This window comes from Oryx dammah, unplaced genomic scaffold (assembly GCF_014754425.2).
Source record: "Oryx dammah isolate SB20612 unplaced genomic scaffold, SCBI_Odam_1.1 HiC_scaffold_9, whole genome shotgun sequence".
In the NCBI taxonomy this organism is placed as follows: domain Eukaryota; kingdom Metazoa; phylum Chordata; class Mammalia; order Artiodactyla; family Bovidae; genus Oryx; species Oryx dammah.
The window spans coordinates 18,956,576-18,981,787 of NW_024070193.1; the positions used below are offsets into that span (position 1 = coordinate 18,956,576).

A 25,212-nucleotide genomic window follows, 5' to 3' on the forward strand; every position below is an offset into this window, starting at 1 on the left:
CCAGATAAAGTCTACTCTGCTAACTGTGTTTCTCTAATGCAAAGTACATATAGATTGAACTCAATAATAGTCTGATACAGGTAAGCGTAAGCCAGATATCTACCAAGTTCTTTTGTCATTAAAATAGCTATCGAAAGACCCCTCAGAGATCCACTTAGTGAGAACTGGAGGTCACAGATCATTCAATTACCACTATTATGTATTTTTTTGTTGGTTATATCATACCCAGCTTCTTTGAGTTAAAAGTTCTCATGAGCTGAAGAGGAAGCAAAGGCATATCCTTAACAAGTGGTGCTAGGAAAACTGGTCAACGACTTGTAAAAAAATGGAACTAGAACACTTTTTAACACCATACACTAAAATAAACTCAAAATAGATTAAAGATCTAAACATAAGGCCAGAAATTATAAAACTCCTAGAGGAAAACATAGGCAAAACACTCTCCGACATAAATCACAGCAGGATCCTCTATGACCCACCTCCCAGAATACTGGAAATAAAAGCAAAAATAAACAAATGGGACCTAATTAAAATTAAAAGCTTTGCACAACAAAGGAAACTATAAGCAAGGTGAAAAGACAGTCTTTAGAATGGGAGAAAATAATAGCAAATGAAGTAACTGACAAAGAATTGATCTCAAAAATATACAAGCAACTCCTGCAGCTCAACTTCAGAAAAATAAATGACCCAATCAAAAAATGGGCCAAAGAACTAAAGAGTCACTTCTCCAAAGAAGACATACAGATGGCTAACAAACACATGAAAAGATGCTCAACATCACTCATTTCAGTTCAGTTCAGTTGCTCAATCATGTCTGACTCTTTGCGACCCCACGAATCACAGCACACCAGGCCTCCCTGTCCATCACCAATTCCCAGAGTTTACTCAAACTCATGTCCATCAAGTCGGTGATGCTATCCAGCCATCTCATCCTCTGTCGTCCCCTTCTCCTCCTGTCCCCAATCCCTCCCAGCATCAGGGTCTTTTCCAGTGAGTCAACTCTTTGCATGAGGTAGCCAGAGTATTGCAGTTTCAGCTTTAGCAGTAGTCCTTCCAATGAACATCCAGGACTGGTTGGATCTCCTTGCAGTCCAAGGGACTCTCAAGAGTCTTCTCCAACACCACAGTTCAAAAGCATCAATTCTTTGGCACACAGCTTTTTTCACAGTCCAACTCTCACATACATACATGACTACTGGAAAAACCATAGCCTTGACTAGACGGACCTTTGTTGGCAAAGTAATGTCTCTGCTTTTGAATATACTATCTAAGTTGGTCATAACTTTCCTTCCAAGGAGTAAGCATCTTTTAATTTCATGGCCGCAGTCACCATCTGCAGTGATTTGGGAGCCCAGAAGAATAAAGTCTGACACTGTTTCCACTGTTTCCCCATCTATTTCACATAATGTGATGGGACTGGATGCCATGATCTTCGTTTTCTGAGTGTTGAGCTTTAGGCCAACTTTTTCACTCTCTTCTTTTGCTTTCATCAAGAGGCTCTTTAGTTCCTCTTCACTTTCTGCCATAAGGGTGGTGTCATCTGCATATCTGAGGTTACTGATATTTCTCCTGGTGATCTTGATTCCAGCTTGTGCTTCCTCCAGCCCAGCATAGAAGTTAAATAAGCAGGGTGACAATATACAGCCTTGACATACTCCTTTTCCTATTTGGAACCAGTCTGTTTTTCCATGCCCAGTTCTAACTATTGCTTACTGACCTGCATACAAGTTTCTCAAGAGGCAGGTCAGGTGGTCTGGTATCCCCATTTCTTTCAGGATTTTCCACAGTTTATTGTGATCCACATACTCAAAGGTTTGGCATAGTCAATAAAGCAGAAATAGATGTTTTTTTGGAACTCTCTTGCTTTTTCGATGATCCAGCAGATGTTGGCAATTTGATCTCTGGTTCCTCTGCCTTTTCTAAAACCAGCTTGAACATCTGCAAGTTCATGGTTCACATACTGCTGAAGCCTGGCTTGGAGAATTTTGAGCATTACTTTACTAGCATGTGAGATGAGTGCAATTGTGTGGTAGTTTGAGCATTCTTCGGCATTGCCACTCATTATTAGAGAAATGCAAATCAAAACCACAATGAGGTACCTTTTCGCACCAGTCGGAATGGGTGCTATCCAAAAGTTTACAGGCAATAAATGCTGGAGAGGTTGTGGAGAAAAAGGAACCCTCTTACACTTTTGGTGGGAATGCAAACTAGTACAGCCGCTATGGAGAACAGCATGGAGATTCCTTAAAAAACTGGAAATAGAACTGCCATATGACCCAGCAATCCCACTGCTGGGCATACACACCGAGGAAACCAGAATTGAGACACATGTACCCCAATGTTCATTGCAGCACTGTTTATAATAGCCAGGACATGGAAGCAGCCTAGATGTCCATCAGCAGACGGATGGATAAGAGAGTTGTGGTACATATACACAATGGAGTATTACTCAGCCACTAAAAAGAATACATTTGAATCAGTTCTAATGACGTAGATGAAACTGGAGCCTATTATACAGACTGAAGTAAGCCTGAAAGAAAAACACCAATACAGTATACTAATGCATATATATGGAATTTAGAAAGATGGTAATGATAACCCTGTCTGCAAGACAGCAAAAGAGACACAGATGTATAGAACAGTCCTTTGGACTCTGTGGGAGAGGGAGAGGGTGGGATGATTTGGGAGAATGGCATTGAAACATGTATATTATCATATGTGAAATGAATCTCCAGTCCAGGTTTGATGCATGATACAGGGTGCTCGGGGCTGGTGAACTGGGATGACCTAGAGGAATGGGATGGGGAGGGAGGTGGGAGAGGGGTTCAGGATGGGGAACACATGAACACCCGTGGCGGATTCATGTCAATGTATGACAAAACCAATGCAATATTGTAAAGTAATTAGCCTTCAAAAAATTAATTTAAAAAAAGAAAAAGAGGTAACAAAGTTTTCAAGCCAAAATTTTCAAACACCAAATTCACATTTATAGTACGAGGACATCATTGAACCCAGAGGAAAAAAGCTAATTAACTGTCTCAATGAAACATTCCTTCCCTTTTGGAGAGTCAACTGGGGACCCATGGACTTTGAGCCCATTGTCAAATGGTGTGTGAAAGAGATCCAAGTTCAACAATAAATATTATCAGCAATATAATAGTTTTCTGCAGCTCTCAGGGCCAAATGACCTGCATTTTAACAAATTGATTTTGTTCATGCATTGTGTTTAGCCAAGCAATTGTTTCCCATGATATGCTTGAACCCACAGTTGCTCTGTCTATGAAATTCATGGTTGAGTTTTTCCAATTGCTGATTGCTAGTCACATTGGCTTTAATAATTGTCACTTGCTTAGTCAGTAATGGGTTTTATACAGAGTGCGCAATCACAACCATTCAATGTCACCCATAAACATTTAATGAATTGTCCAATACAGTTATGAGAGTTGCTTATTTGGGACACAGCTAGGGCAAGCCTTACTGGGTTAATGAGATGATGTAGCATGGCATTAAGCAAGAGGTGTTTCCATTCCCCACATTAGCCGTACATTATCTCTTATCCAAGGACACATTTATGTCATTATCATAATCTTCATCAACTTGTCAAGATAATGGAGGGTCCACTGACTTCAGAGAAAGTCTCATGTACTTCATGGAAATTTAAATAACTAGAAAGGGTCTCGGAGCACCATATAAATAAGATCTGCATGGGGAACTGCAAAGACAGGGCTTTACAAGAGATCTTGCCTTGGAAAGGACAGAGCTTGAACTGTTTTGAGGCAGAGAAGAGAGACTAATCTTCTGAAATAAGGATTACAAATTACTGAACAAAATGCATAAAGGAAAATTCAGGACAGAGAGCTGGAGGAAGAGCAGATGAAGATAAACTCAGAAATGATAATCAAGGTTGGAAAGAAAGGAGAAGAAACTTTAGTGCTTGTTGTCAGCAAATCCCACATACGTGTTTGTTACAGACAAGCAAGTTTGGGTTTGAGAAGGGGTTTCTTATCAGCTTTGACATTGCTTAGCAATCAGACAAGTTTATGACTACTTCACCAAGCCCTTCGGATGTGGCGCCATCTGCAGCCTTCTGTACACTGATTTCTGGTCAACAGACTTCATTCCATCAGTGCTCCATTACATTAACCTCAGACGGCTGATAACGCCATGTCAGAATCTCACCTAATGTAGCTATGAATTAATAAATCGACCTTCTGCAAAGCAAGATGTTCTCGTCTTTTAAATTATGTAAGGACTAGTAGGGGATTTCAAGTTTCTCTATTTCAACGCCCTGTTCTTTCAGGTATTCGTTCATTTAACAAGTATTTATTTACCTGTTCTGTATCAGATTAGGTCCCTGTTCCTATGGCTTGATAGCACAGTGGGGGAAGTGGGCAGTGAATAACACACCAAGTTATTTTGAGTGTGGTGTTAATGAAGAAATAAGCATGGAAATACAATAGTCTTACTATAGAGGGGAGAAGGGATTAGCTATCTTAGATGAGGCGGAGAAGAATCAATAAAAAGGACTCTTGGAGGAAGTTATGTTTGTACTTGGATTTGGTAGAAGATATGGGAGCTGCCTGAAGGGGAAGAGAAAAACGGAAGTCACAGGTGAAGAAAGCAATATATGCAAAGTTCCTGAGGTGGGAACAGGACTTTGACAAAAGCACGTGGTGAGAGGGAATGAGACTAGGAGGGACTGGGGGCGTGGGCAGACCCACTGTTGAGGTGAAAGGACCCACCCAGGGCACTGCAAACAAGCGAGCAAGGAGCTGAAGCGGGCGTTATAGGAAAGCGGCACACGGACGGATGGAGGATCCTGGGGACTAGTAATATTTGAGGCGTGAGCCATGACACAGAGATTTCAAACTCAACTGCCTTCAAGGGCCAAGCAGGCAAAAACAAGTGAGGCAAGTCAGGTAAGAGACCAACAGTAGTGACCCAGAGAATGAGTGACATGCCTAATAGCATCCGGACTCATTAAAAAATGTGTTGCAGGCAAAATAGAGCCTGTCATTAAAACATTCTTCACCAGCAAAATAAAACACACATGAGGAGGCAAACAAAACCCACGGAACATCAAAGGCAATGCCCAGTTAAAGGAAAACCAGGAAGGAGGCTGGGAAGAAGATTAACCGTTCAAGTAATCTCATGTAAGTCAAGGAAGAGTTATTGCTTATATTTCCATGAACTGAACAAGAAAGACTATTTTTTATTAGGAAGCAACTCAAATGCTCTGATACTAACAACAAAAACCCTAACCCTAACCCTAACCCTATTTGTTACAGAACTTATGTAACCTAAAAATGGAAGTAATCATCAAATAGCCAGATATGTAGAAACAGGAATCACAGAACCATGTGGCCCATCCAAGAACTGGATTGACAAGTCCTCCCAAAGAAACACAGCCATCCTCTCCATGCTTGCATACATCCACTGATGGGAAGCTCACCCCCTTGCAAGGCTCTCTAAGCGTTTAGAAGTTTCTATCAGTTTGACCTGCTATCCTGTGGAACTGGTAACTGCCTCCTTGACACCTAAGAGTTCCAGATCTGCTCTCTGGAACCATTTAAAACAGCTTCAATACCTTTCCTACTTGCCAGCCCTTCAGATATTTAGACATGGTAACCTGTCACTGCCTTCCCTCCACGAACCACACATGTTCTTCAGACAACACATCTTCACCTTCAGTGACTCCCCAGGTAACTGTTTCCAGGCTCTGTCACCCCCATCACCTTTCTGTGAACCTGCTCCGATTTGTCACCATCCTTCTGCAAATAGCGCCTGGGGAGAACACAGCATTCCTAGCCCATTTGTAATCCAGAGCTTCCGCAGGCATCACCTTCTACTTCTGCAGCAGTGGGGATACAATTACGCTTTATGGGGCTCCGTCTCCTGCTGTCCCTGCTCCACTCCCGGCCCTCCCAGGCAGTCTGTTTGCTGTATTTCATGGAGAGATGCATAATCCGGAGCCAGTGCTCCCATCAGGATAAAGAATGCTGCCCCTCATCACTCCATCACTCCTGATTAAGATCACTCAGTCTAATGTCCGGTACATCTTGTACCAATAACGCCTGTGTAATGCCTCATGCTTCTCATGCTGCTTTCTAGACATTATCTTATTATGTACTCAAACTAGAGATGTATTTTTGCACAAAGAAGAAGATGAATCTCAGAATGAGTGATTTAAAACAGAGGGGAAATTGGATATCTGACTCTTGAGAAGAGTGCTCAGTGGGGGCATCCAATGACCTGGCTTCAAATCCAGGTTCTCCACTGACCCACTGTGGCTGTTTTTGTTTTTTTGAAAAACAAAACAAAACTAATAGCATTAATAAGAAGAGAAACAGTTACTTACTAATAAATGCTTAGTATGCACCACGCTCTGCAGTAAGCTTTTCATGCAGTCCTCAACCTTTTTGGCATCAGGGATCAATTTCATGGAAGGCCATTTTTCCACGGACCATGGGTGGAGGGGATGGTTTCCGGATGATTCCAGCATGTTCCATTTGTCGTGCACTTTATCTCTAATCTAATGTTGCCACTGATCTGACAGGAGGTACAGGTTTGCAGTCTGGAGGGTGAGGACCCCTGCAGTCACGTCGTATATATATTACACGCAACAACCTTTTCAAGTGTATGTTTTATATATATCTGCATTTTAAAGGAAAGGGGATTAAGTGACTTGTCCAATGTCACACAAGCAGTAGGTGGCACTGGAATTGGAACCTAACTCTGGCTGTCTCTGAAGTTCAGTCTCTTCAAGTTTCTTAGCACAGTTGCCCTTACTGGGTACTTATAACTCACCAAGTAATGGGAGGAAAAAAAAAAAAAACTCTTTTAGCAATTACTTCTCCTGAGAAGCTTCTCCTAATACGCAGGAGGTAGGGACACGAGGTGCTCCAGCTGTGGGGCTGGGGCCCCGGGAGAGGGTACACACGAGAGCAAAAGTGTGAGAGGGGAGAGAAAGGCCGCGTGCCAACCTTGAACTTGGGCTGAAAGGTAGCCCTGCAGCTTTTGTCACAAGCACATTTGGAATACAAACAAGATTTCAAGGTGACAGTTCAGTCTAAGAAAACAGTGTTTTCAAGTACTTTTAATACCACTTTAGCAGTATTCACTTGTATATAAATCATGTGCTAATTTATTCAGTAAAATAGCCTGTACTTGGCAACATTTTATTAACCTCAGTTTATGCTAATAAGATCAGTACTTGGATTTTTTCAAAATACATCTCTCTTATAATTACTCCATAATTCTAATTTTCTTCCAACTCAAACTAAGCCCTTACTAACCCCCAAAATACATCCCGCATCCAATGAAAATGAGTTCAGTTTAAAATACTATAGGACATAGCTTTGAGAAAGTATATATTTGGGAGGAAAGCACATTCCCAAATCTAGCCATGCACCAGAATCTCCTGGGGACCTTCTTATGCACACACAATTACTGACTCTTATGTGGCTCTGTAATATACTGGATCGGTATCTCTGGGATTAGAATCTCTTGAGAACTGAGATTTGCAGCAATTGGTCCACAGAGTAGCACTTAGGGACCGGTGATTAGACTGTGTCTACCCTACACAGGGGGACTGCAGCCCTTCGAAAACACAGGATACCTAAGACAGTGAGAGATGCCCCAGACATGCTCACTTGTCACCTCAGAGAATTCAGCGACTCCCCGATAAATGATTTATAAGTCCCATTACTAACTGTTGACCTCTTGATCTTAATTTTCAGGGTTTGGGTAGCCATTTTAATACCTAATTACTACAAAGAAACCTTATAAACACAAATATATTTTTAAAAGATGCATAAAAACCCCTATAAATTAAAAAAAAAAAGGTTCTGACTGCTGGAAACCAATCATCATAGAGGTCGAGTACCCTGACAAACAATCAAAATTATAAAATGTACATGAAACATCATTCTCAAAGGGATAGAACAGGAGTGTCAAACCAATGGCTCCTCTCTCATATTTGACACCCGTGGCAGACACTGCTAATCTATCCCAGCGTATTTTCTTGATGCATCCAGAACAGCCTCGGAACCCTTCCCAACTAAGCACTCCAGGCCCCCACTACCATCGGATCAGCTCTTACATGTGGGGAACATATGTGCCCTTTCCTGGCTAAAAGAAATAGTCACACTGAAATCTTTTTTTTTTTTTCACACCAACACATCTATTACAGACGGCACAGTTCACACAGCACAGACAGCCATGCCAAGGTTCTCATGTAGACGTGGTCCTAGGAGCGGATCACCTGGCTTTTGCTGTTCATCTTTACACGGGGGCCACATTTATATCTTCGAAGGGAAGTAATAAGTTAACTGCTAAATGTTTATGACACAGGGGTCACACTCTTATTAGGTGAAACACTGACTGAAACCACCTGCCCTGGCCAGGCAAGACACTTGAATGAGTCACTTGCACGAGTTACCTTACAACAGGAGGTCTGGTAAGGGACTCGGAACTAACAAACTACCATAAACCCGAAGAAATCAGGAAAGGTCCAAAGGAGAGAGGAGACGCCAGTCCAAATGTCTTACCAACCTTCCAGAGTCCTCCTGGCTGGAATCCATCTTGGCTGAGCAATGCATGGGCCACCCAGAAGGACTCTGAGTAAGAATGATTGGCCAGAGACAACCCGGAAACTAATCCCATCACCATAAAAGCCGAGGCTGAGAGTCACATGGCAGAGCAGTCCTCCTGGGTTCCCTTACCCTCCTGCTCTCCATCTAGGTGCCTCTTCCCAATAGTGTCTTGCTTTGTTAGCACGTGTGTTTCCTTGGACAATTCACTTCTGCTTGTGAGACAAGAGCACACCCTCAGGCCCTGGAAGGGGTCACTCTTCCTGCAACATTATCGTTCAAACCAACCTAGTTTCTGCTGGCCGCAATTCAAAGGTCCACTCTGAATAAATGCTATTAGGAAAGAAAAACTGGATTTCAAAGTGGTTTTAAACCTCAATGTAGTATTCAACTCAAAAAATGTCATACATCGATCCACTTGGTTTCCACTGTGGCACTCTAAATTACCTCCATGGAACCTCTCGGCTGTATCTCCATGCAAATGTTTAGTGTCCTGGTAAATGGCAGGGCAGAAATCACAAGGACACCTGGCTTCTGCCACATGTCATTTGAAAAAGAAAATCAAAATTCATTTGCCTTCAGTTTCTGTAGTGGCCATTCTTGTCTTCTTGGCCTCCACGGCCCCTTTCCAAGTCTTACTGGGTAGAATACCATTGAAGACCATCCCTCCAGGGTTCTGATTCATCACATTGATTTCACTACTCTGTTGACACCAGTGATCAAACAATAAGATCAGAGCGAGCAGACCTACCACATCATAGACACTGTCATTCCGGTGAAAGTCTCCAGCCTTCCTTGGAAGAACGTGGATGTGAACATGCTGAAAAAGCAAGAGAAAGAATAAAATGTGATTATTTCCTCATATATCTTGAGACTTGACAGCGAGGCTCTCGTGAAGTCCAATTACTCCACTTTGGTCCCTGCTGGATTATTTTTCAGAGGAAGATGACTATCATCTCCAGTAGCCATATCTGAAATCTGCAGAGAGGAGAGAGGCAAAAAACAAGACAGGATATATGGTGGCATATATGAGAGTTTGAGTGAAATGCCAGTGTTTTAGGGGCTCTGTGGAATTATTCATAGTTGTCACTCCCGGTTGTATTTAGCCAGTGCTTTGAAATGACAGCACGTCTTCAAAGGTGACCATGGTGACGCTGAAACTGAAATAAGAACTGGCTAACAGAGAACTGCATAAGCAAAGAGCAGATGAGTGAGAGTAGAAAGGACTATGAAGCAAATTACAGAGCCAGGACTTCAAATAATAATCATATAATAGTAACGTAAACAGTTCTCACTTATTAGGTGTTGAATTACTGTAAGAAAGCACTGTGCTTGGCTTTTGTCTCATTTAATGATCTGAATAACCCCCTACAAAGTTCTACTTTGATATCCGTTTTACAGATGAGGGCATCTATACTCAGAGAGGTCAAGGGCCCACCGGAAGTGGTAGGGTCAGTGCAGGAAGCCCACCAATCCGGCTCTTACTCCCACAGTCTTCATCAGTACGTTAACACTGATTCTGTGAAGTTAATCTTTTAAACAGCCCATTTCTCTAGTATACTAAAGCACCCAGGTAATATACTTAGCAATGCTATTATGCAGAGATCATGAATCAAAGTGCACTGCATATATAATTCAATATATCCTTCAAGGCTAACTTGCCATTTGAAAGTTTTATTTTCCAAATAGCCTCTATTGTACCTCAGCTGAAGTTAAACCTTACGCCTGCCCTTGAGCTATGTCCCCTCCTTTATTACAAACCAAGGGGAGGAATGCGAAAAGGAAAAGCCTAAATGGGGAGAGGCAGACAAAGAATCAGACCCAGTCTCTGACCATACCCACCCCTTCTTGATTACAGCGATCAGGCTCCAAGCCTCCCAACAACCTCTGGAGACTGTGAGGTTAAGTGTCCCTGTGGCTTTGCTGCAGGAGGAGGAGAAAATGATATGCTATTAAAGCAGAGGCAGGGAGCAAGACCGTCCAAGGTGAATGAAGCAGAGAGGAGCTTCACAACAGCCTCTGAGCACATGGTCCCCAAAGAGTCACATGTTTTTCCTAGAATATTCTCCAGTTAATGAGAAAGCCATTTATGGATTCCTTAGCACCTGGGACAAGCACATGCCTAAGTCACAAAGACAAGGTGAGCAGTGGGAGATGGGGAGGAAAAACAACAGGGGGGAAACCTATCACTGACTATCCATGGAACCACATTCTTAGAAAGAACCAGTGCTGGATAAGCCCACACTGAAACTGATTGACGCACATGGGCTAGTTGACTTAATAGCAAGACTGGAAAAATGCCATAGTACATGGAAATAGCCTGTCCTTCATTCCATCTTTACTTCCTAAGCCTGCAGCTACCCTTTCCATCTTCTTTCCTCTTTCCTTCCTTTTCTACTTCTTTCTTCCTGTCCTCCTTGCCTTCTTTCCTTCCTTTCTTCCATCCATCCACACACCCACCATCTACCTTGGCCTTTCTAATAATCAGGTATTCCAGACCAGTGTTCTGTAGCCAAAGGGCCTAATGCAACCCCTGGAACTTCCGCTTACTAGCTTGTGTGGTCTTGCCTCATAAGTCCTGAATCTCAGTACCATTACAGATAATGGGGACTGCAACCATTTCAATTGCACAGAGTTGTTAAGGGGATCAAATCAGCTAACCATGTCCTTAGCTTGCTGCTTAGTAGATAGGTAATACTCAATACTGGAGAAGGCAATGGCACCCCACTCCAGTACTCTTGCCTGGAAAATCCCATGGACGGAGGAGCCTGGTAAGCTGCAGTCCATGGGGTCGCTAAGAGTTGGACACGACTGAGCAACTTTACTTTCACTTTTCACTTTCATGCACTGAAGAAGGAAATGGCAACCCACTCCCGTGTTCTTGCCTGGAAAATCCCAGGGACAGGGGAGCCTGGTGGGCTCCCGTCTATGGGGTCGTACAGAGTCAGACACGACTGAAGTGACTTAGCAGCAGCAGCAGCAATACTCAATACACATAACTGCAGTAGTATTACTCTTACTTTTTAGTTATGTTTATTATTTTTCTAACTGGCAGAGAGAGTAGAAATCACATTCAGGGGTTGGTTCCCATACCAGAAGGGAATATACTTATGAAGCTTTTTGAATGGAACATGGTTAAAGTTATCCTGTTGCTAAAGCTTATTTCTGTTGCTATGACTAGTGGTTTTCAAATCTGAGCATGTATCTGTGGCTTGGTGAAACACTAATCACTAGACCCTTAAATTTTGCATCTCTAACAAACTCCCAGTGATATCAACGTTGCTGGTCCAGGGCCATACCTTGAGAACCACTGGTTCAGACGATCCATCTGATTCCTCACCTCCTCTCCTGAAAACATGCTAACATGGGCATCAGAGTCCCTCACTACTTTGCCTGCCCTATTGCATTCTGGGAGTCATAGTACTGAATGCTTGCCTGACTTCCTTCTCACTGGTCACCCTCTGGGCCTTGTCCTAAGGAATGCCCATCTTCATTCACCAAGGACATATAGGTAGGTGTGAACTTACCTTACGGAAACGTCCTGGGTCCAGGCCCACCCCACACCTCTGTTCCTTTACCTTGCTCTCCTGGGTTTAGTGTTCAGGGCTATCTCTATAGGCTCAGTTACCTGGAATGCCACTCTTGATGACTGGTAACCGCTTTAAATTCACAGTGACATTGATGAAAGCAAACAGCTCACCATACAGGTGATTTCCCCCAAGGGCATAGATCTCAACCCAGCCTGATGGCTTGACTCAAATTCTTAAGTGACAGATTGATCACAAGATCCTGACAACCCACTCAACTTCTCAGAAAAGGGAAATGGTGATAAAGCCAGCTCAAAAGCTTGCTGTTGTGAAAGAACACCATTGCCATCACCTTCCGATAGAACGGCCTTCTGATAAAGCCCCTGCAAACAGCACATACAGGGATAATTTGACCTAATTTGTTCTTAGTGAATTCATGTTGAGCTTTGGTGATCACAACTGACTTTTCTAAGTGCTAATAAAACTTCTAATTAAATGTTGCAGTATAAAAGCATTTTAAAAAATCTATGATGCACTACATACCAAAAAATTTTTCATGGTCAACTACAATTTCACAATGCTCACTAGTATACTGTCAGAGAAGATGCACCCAAAAGACACACGGTCAAATTCGTTCAATTAGCAATTCAGAAGCTTATTTAATTATGGAGATCTCTGTTCTTTATTCAGATAACATCTGTCTACATTTTTTAATACATTTATTCGTGCAAAACCTATTTAGAACCAGGTGTTATTCTAGAAACCAGGGATATAGTAATGAACAAGACAAAGTCACTGCCTCCTTAGAACTATACTGCAATGGGTGATGCAGAAAATAAACAAGTCAATAAAAATACAACTTAATTTCAGGGGGATATAAATGTCATGCAAAAAATGTAGTGTGCGGAGCTACAGAACTGGAACACTTCAACATTTGAAGTTTGGGAAGAGAAGTAGTAGGCTAAGACTATGGATACAGCAAAGAATGAGGCCAGTCAAGAGGAGGCAAGTTCCAAAACTAATGAAAGGAGGAATTTCATGGAGAGTATAATCAATAGAGTCAGCACTGTTGAAAGCCTATGTTGATTTCGATGAAACTGGTAAAATAAAAATTTAACTAAAAAGCATGTAAGATGTTCAATAGCATCAGCCATTAGTGAAATGAAAATAAAACCACACTGAGATATCACTTAGCAGTCAACAGCATGGCTATATATAAAAAAAGAGAAAATAACAAGTGTGTATGAGAATGTGGACAATTAGAACATTCATAGGCTGTTTTGGGGGACTGTAAAATGACGCCACTGTTTTGGAAAATAGTTTGGTACTTCCTCAAAAAGTTAACTTGGGCAAACTCCAGGAATAGTGAAGGACAGGTAAGCCTGGCGTGCTGAAGTCGGTGAGGTCACAAAGAGTAGGACACGACTTAGCAAATGAACAACAACAAAAAGTTAAACATAGAGTGACCATATGATTCAGGATTCTACTCCTAAGTACCTACCCCAAAGATCTGAAAACATGTCCACAGAAAAACTTGTACATGAATGTTTATAGTAGTATTATTCATAATAGCCAAACAGGGAAAAGAACGCAAGTGTCCATCAAGTAGTGAATGTATAAACGAAATGTGGTATAGCCAGGCAGTGGAATATGATTTGGCCATAAAGAGGAATGAAGTACCGCTACAGGAAAGAATTCACTAAGTGAGTTATGCTAAGTGAAAGAAGCCAGACACAAAAGGCCAGATAGTGTATCATTGTGTTTATGTGAAATGTCCAAAACAGGCCAATTTGTAGAGAGAGAAAAAAAATTAGCAGCTGTCAGCGGAATGGGGAGTGACTGCTAATAGACATGTCGTTTGTTTGGGGGAGGATGAGTATATTCTGAAATTATATAGTCGTGATGGTTGCACAACTTTGTGAACATACTAGAAAAACAGAAAACTGTATAGAGTGAATTTTATTCCCAATAAGTTGTTATTTAAAAAAACTGAAGTGGGTGTAAGACAGAGTAGAAGGTGAAGAAAAGGAGATAAATAAGCGTGGATGACTTTTCTAAGGAAAAGGAGTTTTGCAAAGAAATCAGTGGCAGTGGATGTAGAGGAGGAAGGAAATACAGGTTTAAGTTTCCTGAATCTTTACGTCTCTACAATTATTATTATTATCCTTAGTAGTAATTTTTTGGTTAATATTTATTGAAAGATCACTACATACCAGTCCCTGGGTGGATTCACATCGTTACTTCAATTAATCCTTACAATGCTGCCCAGAGGTTGTTAATAAATGCATCACCATTCCCAAGAGACAAAGTAGGCCAAAGAGGTTAAGCAAGGAGGTCATACGCCTGCAGGGAGTGACCAGTAGCTGATATCTGACTCTGAGTCTGTTTTCAGAGGCCAGAACATTTGCTCTTACCACAAGTGACACCATATCTCAGGAGGCCACCCTTCTCTCCCGATTCCAAATATAAGGACCCCTCTTCAACGTGGGCTCTTGATGCCTCTGCCCACTCTGTGACTTCTCAGTCATGTGTTTGATCACATCTCTAAGATCTCTCAGACTTGCATCCCCTGGGGGATGGAATCTACCTTTGCCCTGAGACTTCAGATCACCTAAAGCAAGGGTGTTACATCTTAAATTCCACTTCCACCTTACATCTTCCTAGTTCAAAGGCATGCCAGGTATAATACATATTAGCCAAGTTGGTCAATATCAAGTCTTTTGCCCCTAATCTATTAACTGTATATAGTTTGCACCAAGCAGTAGACCCACTCTTTCCTGGTTCATCTGCTTGAGAAAATTTTAGCTTTAAAAGCCCTTTTTGTTATCTTTTCCTCCAAATGTAGGCTCTCTCTGATCATTAATACCTTAACAACATTTTTATAGGTCCTGTCTCTTTCGTACAACCTGTGTGTTTCTTTCCATGCTTTTGAATGCATCTAGAAGGCGATGGCACCCCAGTATTCTCGCCTGGAAAATCCCATGGACAGAGGAGCTTGGTGGGCTGCAGTCCATGGGGTCGCAAAGAGTCGGACACAACTGAGCGACTTCACTTTCACGCATTGGAGAAGACAGTGGCAACCCAGTCCAATGTTCTTGCTTGGAGAATCCCAGGGACAGGGGAGCCTGGTGGGCTGCCGTCTCCGGGGTCGCACAGAGTCAGACACAACTGAAGTGACTTAGCAGCAGCAGCAGCAGTTTACCCCATACTCACCTGAGGATGGTTAGTGTAGTTACATGGATGCATTTGTCTTTTTCAGAATACATTCTATTTGGTTATAAAGGATAAAATAATGGTTGGGGGGAGGGCAGACAAGACTAGAGACAGAGAGATACCCTGCTTCATAACTGGAGACCAGCAACCTCCACCAATTGCCCCAGTGTGAACACCTCTCCCTCAGATCAATGAATAATCACAGAAGGCAAGTCTGATTCTAAAGAATCAAAGCAAAAACTGCTGTGGGAGGCAGACTGTGGGCCCTTCAGTATCCTCATCCCAGGACCGGTGAATATACTAAGTTGTATAGCAAAGGAGAATTATGGATGCGGAAGGATTAGCATTGCAACCAGCTGATCTTAAAACAGGTAGAGTATGAATGACCCTCAATTATCCATCTGTACCCTGTGTAATGAACAAACTCTAGGAGACAGCAGAGGACAGGGGAGCGTGGCAGGCTACAGTCCCTGGGGTGACAAAGAGTCGGAGATGACTTAGCGAGTAAACAACAACCCAGTGTAATCACAGGGGTCCTTAAAACTGGAAGAAGGTGAACATCACCAAAATTTTAAACTTTGTGCTTCAAAGGATACAGTTAAGAAAGTGAAAAGGTAAACCATGGAACGAAAGAAAAAAAATTTCTGCAAATCATCCATCTGATAAGAGACTTTTATCTACAACATGTACATAACTGTTCCAACTCAGGAGTAAAGACACAAATCCCAACTATAAAGAATGAGCAAAGGATGAATAGGCATTTATCCAAAGAAGACACATTAAAATGGTCAATAAGCAGAGGACCAGAATGTGAAGGCTATCCCTTCAAAATTGCCTTCCTCCCTTTTCCCTTTCTCCTTTGTTTCCCCCTTTAGAGGGGTGAAAGAGGCAGATAAGACTGCTTAAAACCAGCAGAAATCAGGTTTCCCAACGTGAAACATACTATTGGTTAAGGGTGATATAGTTTGTTGTCCAAAGGGGAACTTCTGAGACTGAAAGGGTCATTGTTCATCACTGCACTGGCCTGTTTATAGCTACAGATGGCCCCCGATTTTCTATGGTGCTACTTACAATTCTCTAACTTTACGATGGTGTGAGTACAATAAGCATTCAGTAGAAAGCACACTCTGATCTTTCCCTGGGCTAGCAGTCAATATGTGGTTCCATATTCTCTCGTGACACTGGGCAGGGGCATACACCACAGCTCCCAGTCAGCTACTCGATCACAAGGGGAAACTAGATGTACAGACATCAGCAACCATCTGTACTAGACAGCCATTCTGGTTTTCACTTTCAGTGTAGTGTTCAATAAGATCCATGAGCTATTTCACACTTGGTTATAAAATAGGCTTTATGTTAGATGATTCTTCCCACCTGTAGTTGAATGTAAGTGTTCTGAGCATATTTAAGGTAGGCTGGCTAAGCTATGATATTCTGTAGGGGTGTAGTAAACGTATTTTCACCTTAAGGGTATTTTCAACTTACAATGGGTTTATTGGGGGTGTAACCATGTCATAAGTCAAACAAGATATGTACAGGTCTAAAGTCAGACTTCTTCAAATAAACCAGGGCATACACTCACCCAGATACTAGTTGCTTATGTGGGAAGGATGAGAGCATAATTAAATTGGGATCTGATATCCTCTCAACCTGGCTTAGGGGCTTCCCAGGTGGTGCTAGTGGTAAAGAACCCACTTGCAATGCAGGAGACCCAGGTTCGATCCCTAGATCTAGAAGACCCCCTGGAGAAGGGAATGAACCAGTATTCGTGCCTGGGAAATCCCATGGAAAGTCTGGTGGGCTACAGTGCACAGGTTTGTAGAGTCAGACACTACTGAGGGACTAAGCACTAAGATGCACGCTACTGGGCTTAGAATGACCAGTTTGGTGACCTTTGACAGTTTACCTGCTCTCTGTAAGCCTTACTTTCCTCTTCTAGTACAAGGGAGACAGTAAGAGTTCCTTCATCTTAATTTTTTGGTGAGGATATGGTAATGCATATATAGAACTATGCACAGTTGCTCATTCAGAATAGTGGGTGGTGCATTTACTTTCTGTGCTACTGTCAGTGAGGAAGAAAACTTTCTTCCACCCTTCTAGGTTCTTCTGACTGGTCTAAGAATTAACTGGACATAAGACAGATAGATCAATAGAAGAAAATTAAATGTAATATTGTACCTATGGGAACCCCAGATATACGAGAGGCTCAGCAACAGAAAAGTAAAATGAGGTACATGTGCTATCATGAGCTAAGGAATGGGATCAAGAATTTCAAGGACAGGAGGGTCATCCACAGGATAATAATAAGAAGAGCAAAGTTTGCTAATTAGATGTCTTCCTTGCCATCTAGAATGGGCATTTAGATAAAATTTATCTCTGTTATAACTTTTTTTCTGGGAAAAGTCCCCAAATGAAATTCTTCTAGGTAGTTAAAGGAGGGGAAGTGGTCTCTCTTGAGCCCATGAGGTCTCCACTGCCTTTATCTCAAAATATTCCACTTGCCAAAGTGCACATCTTGGGGAGATCTGTGCTGAATGCTTACATTACATAAATTATACACTTAAGCCTCTAGAACAGGAGAGAATACGCTTGGGACTTCTTTTTGAGACAGTAAGTGGTTCTATTTGATGAAAAGAGGATGTTCTGCCCTTTGGAAGTCAGGGAGAGGTGAGAGGTAGGAGGTTAGACGCCAAGAATCTATAGTAATTTGAGACTTAGAATCTCCTGGAGGAAGCCAGAGGAGTGGAAAAAAAAAACTAGAAGCAAGATAATAGGGAGGGAGCCTCTGTTAATGCATCCTGCCCAGGTGCTTCTCTTCACGTGGCAGTAACTCGTCCACCACTCTCCCCTTTAATTCACTTAGTAAAGGAAAAGGGCAGAAGCCACTTGAAATTTAATTGTCTCTCACTGTTCCTGTTTGGGTCTATTATGCAAACAGTAGGGAGATTTCTCATTTTGTTCTGTTTACTGGAGTAGGGTTAAAAAGAAAAAAAATAAAAATAAAGGAGGACCAGTCCTTTCAGCACCTGCTTTCTGAATTGTCAGTGATTTCCTTGCTCCCAAAAGCGAGTGGTTTTTAAACAAAGCAGATACATTCTCATAAGTGACACTGCCGTCTTATAAACATATAGTTACAGCAGGAGAGGGGATGGAACCATGCCAATAGGTCCCATTTCCTGCTCAAGGTCAGTGGTCCATATGTCCCTCACCTTTTCTTTTTCTTCTCACCTGCAATCAGTGCTTCTTTCGCTTTACAAAGACAAATGATAGAAAAGCTGTTTTCTTCCCCTATGTTCTGTTTTGAAGTTGTGAGCAGCGGGTAAGGAAGTTGATCTACTTTTTATCTGTCCTATTTGTTCTACATTTCAGAGGAGGAAAGTCTTAAAACAAAGAAAACAAACTTTTCCTGGGTTTACCACTGCCTATTGCAACATCTCAAGTGATCCAGCTCTTTGTGATAAAGATAAAGCTAGTCTTGCTTGCAGTGTGGAAGATGGGGGAAATTGATTGGCAAAAAAGATGCCCTGACACCAGCTCATGTTTGTTCAGTTCTCTGGGCTTCTCTTCTCGTGAAGGAGGGACTGAAGAAGAGCCTGCCAATTATTTCCACCTCGTGAGCTTAAAAGCTAAAGGAAAAGTCACATACCCAGGTTTTCAGAGTTCGGTGACCCTCTCTACAGCATCAGATTTCATCAGGTGGCTTTATTTGACTTGAAAAAAACCTTAATTAGTAAAAAAAAAAAATTTGAAATTTAAAGTTATCTGGTCCGGAGAAGCTCCTTTAAACTCTCATTGTGGTTTGGAGCCATGCATCACCAAAGGCAGATGCTCAGATGATGTACTGCTCCCGTACATCATTGGACCGCCATCCCTCTCATGATATATTATTACAACTCACGATTGGAACACCGCCAGTGATGTATGGCTGAAAAACACAATCGTTAAGCCACGAGACTCCACAGGGTCTCGACAAACTCAGGGTTTTATTTATTTATTTTTTTGGAAACTGGATTTGTTCTTTATCTTTTACTTTTTCTTCTAATTTCTCAGCTTGACTGGGACAACTGGGGCACCTGGAACACCGTGCGTTTCCTCCATTTCATGACAGGACCAGCAACTGCATATGCTACAGGAAGGAGCCTGCCAACGCAAGGACCAGAGCCCATCACTGTGCCCACGCCTTTGGACAGACGACTATTTCTGCTCCTGAGCTGGCAGTGTCAAGGTGTCCGCAAGGCCCTTGAGCAGAAGCACTTCCAGGGACATTTATTTGGGAACTAAGGAGCTGGTAGTATTTTCATGCTGACCTTAAGCTTAGCAGTAGAAGGTTCAGTTCAGTTCAATTCAGTCGCTCAGTCATGTCCAACTCTTTGCAACCCCATGAATCGCAGCACGCCAGGCCTCCCTGTCCATCACCAACTCCCAGAGTTCACTCAGACTCACGTCCATCGAGTCCGTGATGCCATCCAGCCATCTCATCCTCTGTCGTCCCCTTCTTCTCCTGCCCCCAATCCCTCCCAGCATCAGAGTCTTTTCCAATGAGTCAACTCTTCACATGAGGTGGCCAAAGTACTGGAGTTTCAGCTTTAGCATCATTCCTTCCAAAGAAATCTCGGGGTTGATCTCCTTCAGAAAGGTTAGGCCTCCCCACACTGAGTAAGGAAGAATCCAGCCAGGAAGAAAACAGAAGGGTTTTCTTTGGGGTTGGTGATTTTCTAGAATGGAATCTTCTTAGCAAAGATCCCTGCAGAACCAAGCCTTCTGACTGAGAGAAGAAGCAGGTTGCCTAAAATATTTTCAAAACTACTATTGTATAATATAGTAATAATAAAATTTACTGAATCTTTGGAATATGCCAGCATCAGTCTATATACTTTATCAATATATTTCATATAATCCACAATAACCTTATGCATTTTCTTCCCTGGTGGCTCAGATGGTAAAGAATCAGCCTGCCAATGCAGGAGACCCAAGTTCAATCCCTGGGTTGGAAGATCCCCTGGAGGAGGAAATGGCTACCCACTCCAGTATTCTTGCTGGAAATCCCATGGACTATAGCCCACCAGGCTCCTCTCTCCATGGGGTTGCAAAGAGTTGAACATGACCGAAGCAACTCAGTACACACACACAACATTATGGATTAGAATCCTGCTTTTATCTCCACTTGAAAGATGAGGCAAAATGGAGGAAGTTATAGATGTAGAAATAGAGGCCTTGGGAGGCAGAGTGGATAGATTTTCTCAACTCCAAAGTCCAAGTACAACATTTTCTATTGGCACTGTGGTATAGTGACACACAGCCCAGCAAAAGGCATCACCCTGCTACCCCAAATACTACTCATTCTCAGGCTTCTGAGCACAAATGTGAGGAGGTCCATGAGAGACTAGTTCTCTTACAAATCTGAGATCAATCTTGTAAAACATTCCATATTATCTTTTGTCTCATGACTGATTTTCAAAGTGGCATAATAGCTTCAAATTCTTAAAACTATTTAACAAAAAGAAAGTAGAACTTGTAATTATCACTCTTAAAAAAGTTGACCAACTCACCCAAGATCTGCAAAACAATGATATTCTTCAAATCAGGTCATTTCTACAACATTAGGTTATGCTCCTGCAACAAGGCAGGTGGAATCCCAAGTAGATCCTTCCAGGGGTAAGAATCTTCCTGTTGACCCACACTACTATTCTTGCCTGAAGAATTTCACAGACAGAGGAGCCTGGCGGGCTACAGTTCATGGGGTTGCTAAGAGTTAGACATGACTGAAAATGACTTAGCACAAACGCATATTGACACACAGGCAGGAGGTCAGAGGTTCTCTCTGAAACTGATTCCGTTTGCTGTCTTGCAGGGAAGCACCTTAATGAGGTTTCCAGCAAAACAACTTTCAAGAGATACAAGAATATTTCAGGATTTGTCATCCTTGTATTTTATGAGCTATCGTTGTAGCTGTTGCATTTACATATGCTTGATAGAAAAAATTAGAGGTCGGTCTTCCCTCTATGTGGTGGTGTTCCTTTCTCTCCTCTCTTCCTCTCGCATTTAAGGGCCAGTTCAGATGCCACCTCTCCTGTGTGACGTTCAGACTCTCCAGGGCTCCTGTGATTCTTTGTATCAATCTCAGTAACTGCTTTCAGCACAAAATATCCAGAATTATAGTTCTCTCTGTTTCATTGGTCTGGACCTCTAGGTGAATCTTTACCATACTTTCCTTCTGATTATTTATTTCCCTCTCCTCCCAGATTCCTAGCTTTGAGAATATATTATGTAATTGTTGGAAGGATAAGGAGATGAGCAGATGGGTGGCAAATGAATGGATAGATGCATGGATGGATGGACAGATAGGTGGGTAGAGAGATGACTGTATTATTAATCTGTTCACTTGCTTTAAAAGAAAGAAAGAAGGGGGGAAAAAAGTAACCCCATACACTCAGATCCTCTCCACCACGCTGGTCCTCTTCCTCTGCTTAGGAGTTCCTGCACATGTAAGACTGTGGTCTACGCGGAGCCATTCTGACTGCATGGCACATGCCTTTCTTCCCCATGGAAAAGTTTCTTTTTATCAAAATGTAAGTTTGAAGACCTTATCTTCCCAACTTCCTTTTAAAAAACTGCTCAAATATGCTTGAGTGTCTGAAGCAAATAGCTTATCCTGAAAACAATCAGGACTCAGCTGACTGTCAAGAGGGACAGATTCTTTGTTCAGCATTAACTGTGATAAGAGTCACTGTGACTCTCTCTCGAGAGAAGCAGAAACCCATCCTTTCTTTGGATACCTTCTGACCTTCACAAATTAATTCTAGGATGCATTATTAGCTAGCAAGCGTACCTAGAATATGGACTTTCTATTTCCACACCGTATCAGACCATTCATCTGCAGAGTTGTTCCCTCTAGGTGCCTTTTCGTCAGGTACACAATAAAGGATTTGGATGCAAATGAAAGACTGATGGCATTTTTCCTTGTCTTACTCATTTCATGACAAATGCACATTGCTTTACTGTTTGCTGTACACATAATTACAGTTCTTTAATTTCTGTTTCAATAAAATGTATAATAATAAACGTTTACTGCTCCACGAATAAACATTCAAATGAAGCCTCTAATGGAGGTTACATGTTTTGAAGCAGTTCCGTGGCTCTCCAGAATCTCACCCTCTACTTAATGAGCATCATTTCCATAATCTGTACATTATTGCTTAAGCCTCCCTTTAGGAATATTTTACAAAGCCAAAATTTTTATGAAATATTATCCATCCAAAGGGGGGAAAATGTGAAGGGGATTAGCAACTTGTCCTGTTAAAGGGACAGGACAAGCTTTCATGTCCCTCCAGAGATACTGACATGGTAATTATGGAGATGGTGCTTCCTCATTATCTCACTAGGCAAGTGTATCACTGGTATAGTTCTGCCTTTAATATTTGGTTTAAATAAAAGGAATGAGAAATTCAGAAAGGTCAGTCATGAAGGGCAAGCTTGTGCTAGTTTCTTTTCTACCGCTAAGAAAGGGACCAAGAAGTAGACCTGTAAATTGAGGGAAGGCTAGGATACCATTCAGTGGCTGCAGCCATGAAATTAAAAGATCCTTGCCCCTTGGAAGAAAAACTATGACAAACCTAGACAGCCTATTAAAAAGCAGAGACGTTGCTTTGCTGACAAAGGTCCATAGAGTCAAACCTATGGTTTTTCCAGTAGTCATGTATGGATGTGACAGTTGGACATAAAGAGGGTGAGCACCAAAGAACTGATGCTTTCCAATTGTGGTGCTGTTGAAGACTCTTGAGAGTTCCTTGGGTGGCAAGGATCAAACCAGTCAAACTTACAAGAAATCTACCCTGAATACTCATTGGAAGGACTGATGCTGAAGCTCCAATAATTTTGCCACCTGATGCGAAGAGCTGACTCATTGGAAGAGACCCCGATGCTGGGAAAGACAGGCAGGAGGAGAAGGGGGCAACAGAGGATGAGATGGTTGGATGGCATCACCAACTCAATAGACATGAGTTTGAGCAAATTTTGGGAGATAGTAAAGGACAGGGAAACCTGGCATGCTGCAGCTCATGGGGTCACTAAGGGTCAGACATGACTTAGCGACTGAACAATAACAACAACAACAACAACAACAGGATACCATAGATTGGACATTTCTGAATATGGAAACAGTCCCAGGACTTGAATATCAAATGGTCACACTGAAGTATGGTGTCACACATTACTATCAGTGTGAGTTATTATTTAGGAAAATGACAATATAATTTAATGGTGTTATCATTTCAAGTGGTGAAAAATTCAAATGATTTTTGTAAACTGTTCTTAAAATCAGGTGCTTTAAAAAATCACCAAAGCGTAATGATAGATCTATTTATTGGTTCTTTGTCCAAAAGTTAAGACTAGATTGTTTAGGAGAAAAAAAGTTACCAGGAAAAAACAAGAAACAAAGATCCTTGGCAGTGTGCTAAGATCCAGATACTGGGCCTCTCCTGAGAGGTGATGAAATGTGTTAAAGCAACAACTGTCACTTCAGGACATATTAGCCTGCTTTGGCAGGTCAGGACAATTTATTTAAACTTAGGAGACACTCATTTACACACTTTGAATAGTTTTTGAATAACTATTGCCTCATGAGACTGTGTTGTTATTTGCAGTAGGAAGTACAGCAAGAAACTAAAAGTTCCTAAAAGGAGATGTACCCTTTCCTAAGATTTTATCATTTGCGCTAAGCTCCTTTGCTATACGCTCCTTTCAGTGTTACTGCAAAATTTTTCCAATGAACATTATCTTTCCTTCACAGGAGTAAAATTCAAGCTTTCCACCACTTCAATACGGCTATTTTCACATAAGACTTCAACGAAATAAGACATTCGGCATAAAAAGAATTTAGCATGATCCAAATTTTATCATATTTCTCCCTTGGATTGCTTTTTTTGTTATTCACATCCTGCTTTTCTCTTGATCCATATGCTGTCTTGTTCTCTAATGCTCCTGAATTAGAAAGAATTAGAACCATCTTTTAGAGCATGACATTTTCCTCCTCACTCAAGTGAGCAGGTATTTATTTCAGAGTCATGCTTTAGAAGTGACATCCTCTTTGAGGATGGAGTAAATCTCAGCCTACAGAACTGCTAAGTGGAGCTGCTACTTCTTGAAAGGGTTCTACCCAGATATGCTACAGAGAGCATTAACTTCATAAATGAGATTCTTTTCAAAGTAGTCATTGTAAAATATACCAGGAAAACCGCCCCCACCCAACTCCCTGCAACCCGTGAGCATGGACTTGATAGCTCAAGACAGGATGAACGGCTCTGATTAGGCCAATGATCCCTGGTTTTATAGGGCCCTCCTAAATCACATCTCAGTTTGGGTTTAGAAGGAACACTGCTGGGAGCATCCAGAGGGCTGCATATCACCTCAGCCTGGCTCCCACACATGGAGCCAGGGAGATTTGTGGGACCCTGTCTGGTAGCTTGGAGGTACAAGCGATGAATACTACCAAAGCAATAATAATAAAAAAGGAAATAGGCAGTGGGGAAGCCCTGGAACCATCCCTCATTTTTCTCCTAATATACTTTACTGTTCAATGCGACAGAATGATTCCACAGACAGAGCCCAGAAATTAGATAATATGGGACACTGATAATGTTTCTTTTTCTGAATGATTTCGGTGACTGAGGCCTGCTGTTGACTAAACTTCTTTAATTCTTTCATCCAGAATGGAGCACTTGCTCATTACAGTCTCCCTGGTTCACATTCCTGGAAGACACGCTGCCTCATGTGTGAATCCTCCTTTACAGTCTGAATCCTCCTTTACAGAAGGAATTGCAGTAGAATTTTAATAACATCTTAAATTTGCCGGGACTCTGGCCACAGACCCAGGATTTATAGTG

The 25,212-nt window shown here is 41.9% G+C and overlaps 1 protein-coding gene across 1 annotated transcript in view; it reads right to left on the reverse strand.

Annotated features, from left to right (window-relative positions):
* The window catches only part of FHIT (fragile histidine triad diadenosine triphosphatase), a 1,533,474-nt gene that overhangs the window by 200,909 nt on the left and 1,307,353 nt on the right, over positions 1–25,212 (reverse strand). Inside the window, exon 7 of the mRNA XM_040246531.1 lies at positions 9,343–9,411. Coding sequence (XP_040102465.1) covers positions 9,343–9,411 — 69 coding nt within the window. The remainder of the gene's footprint in view (positions 1–9,342; positions 9,412–25,212) is intronic.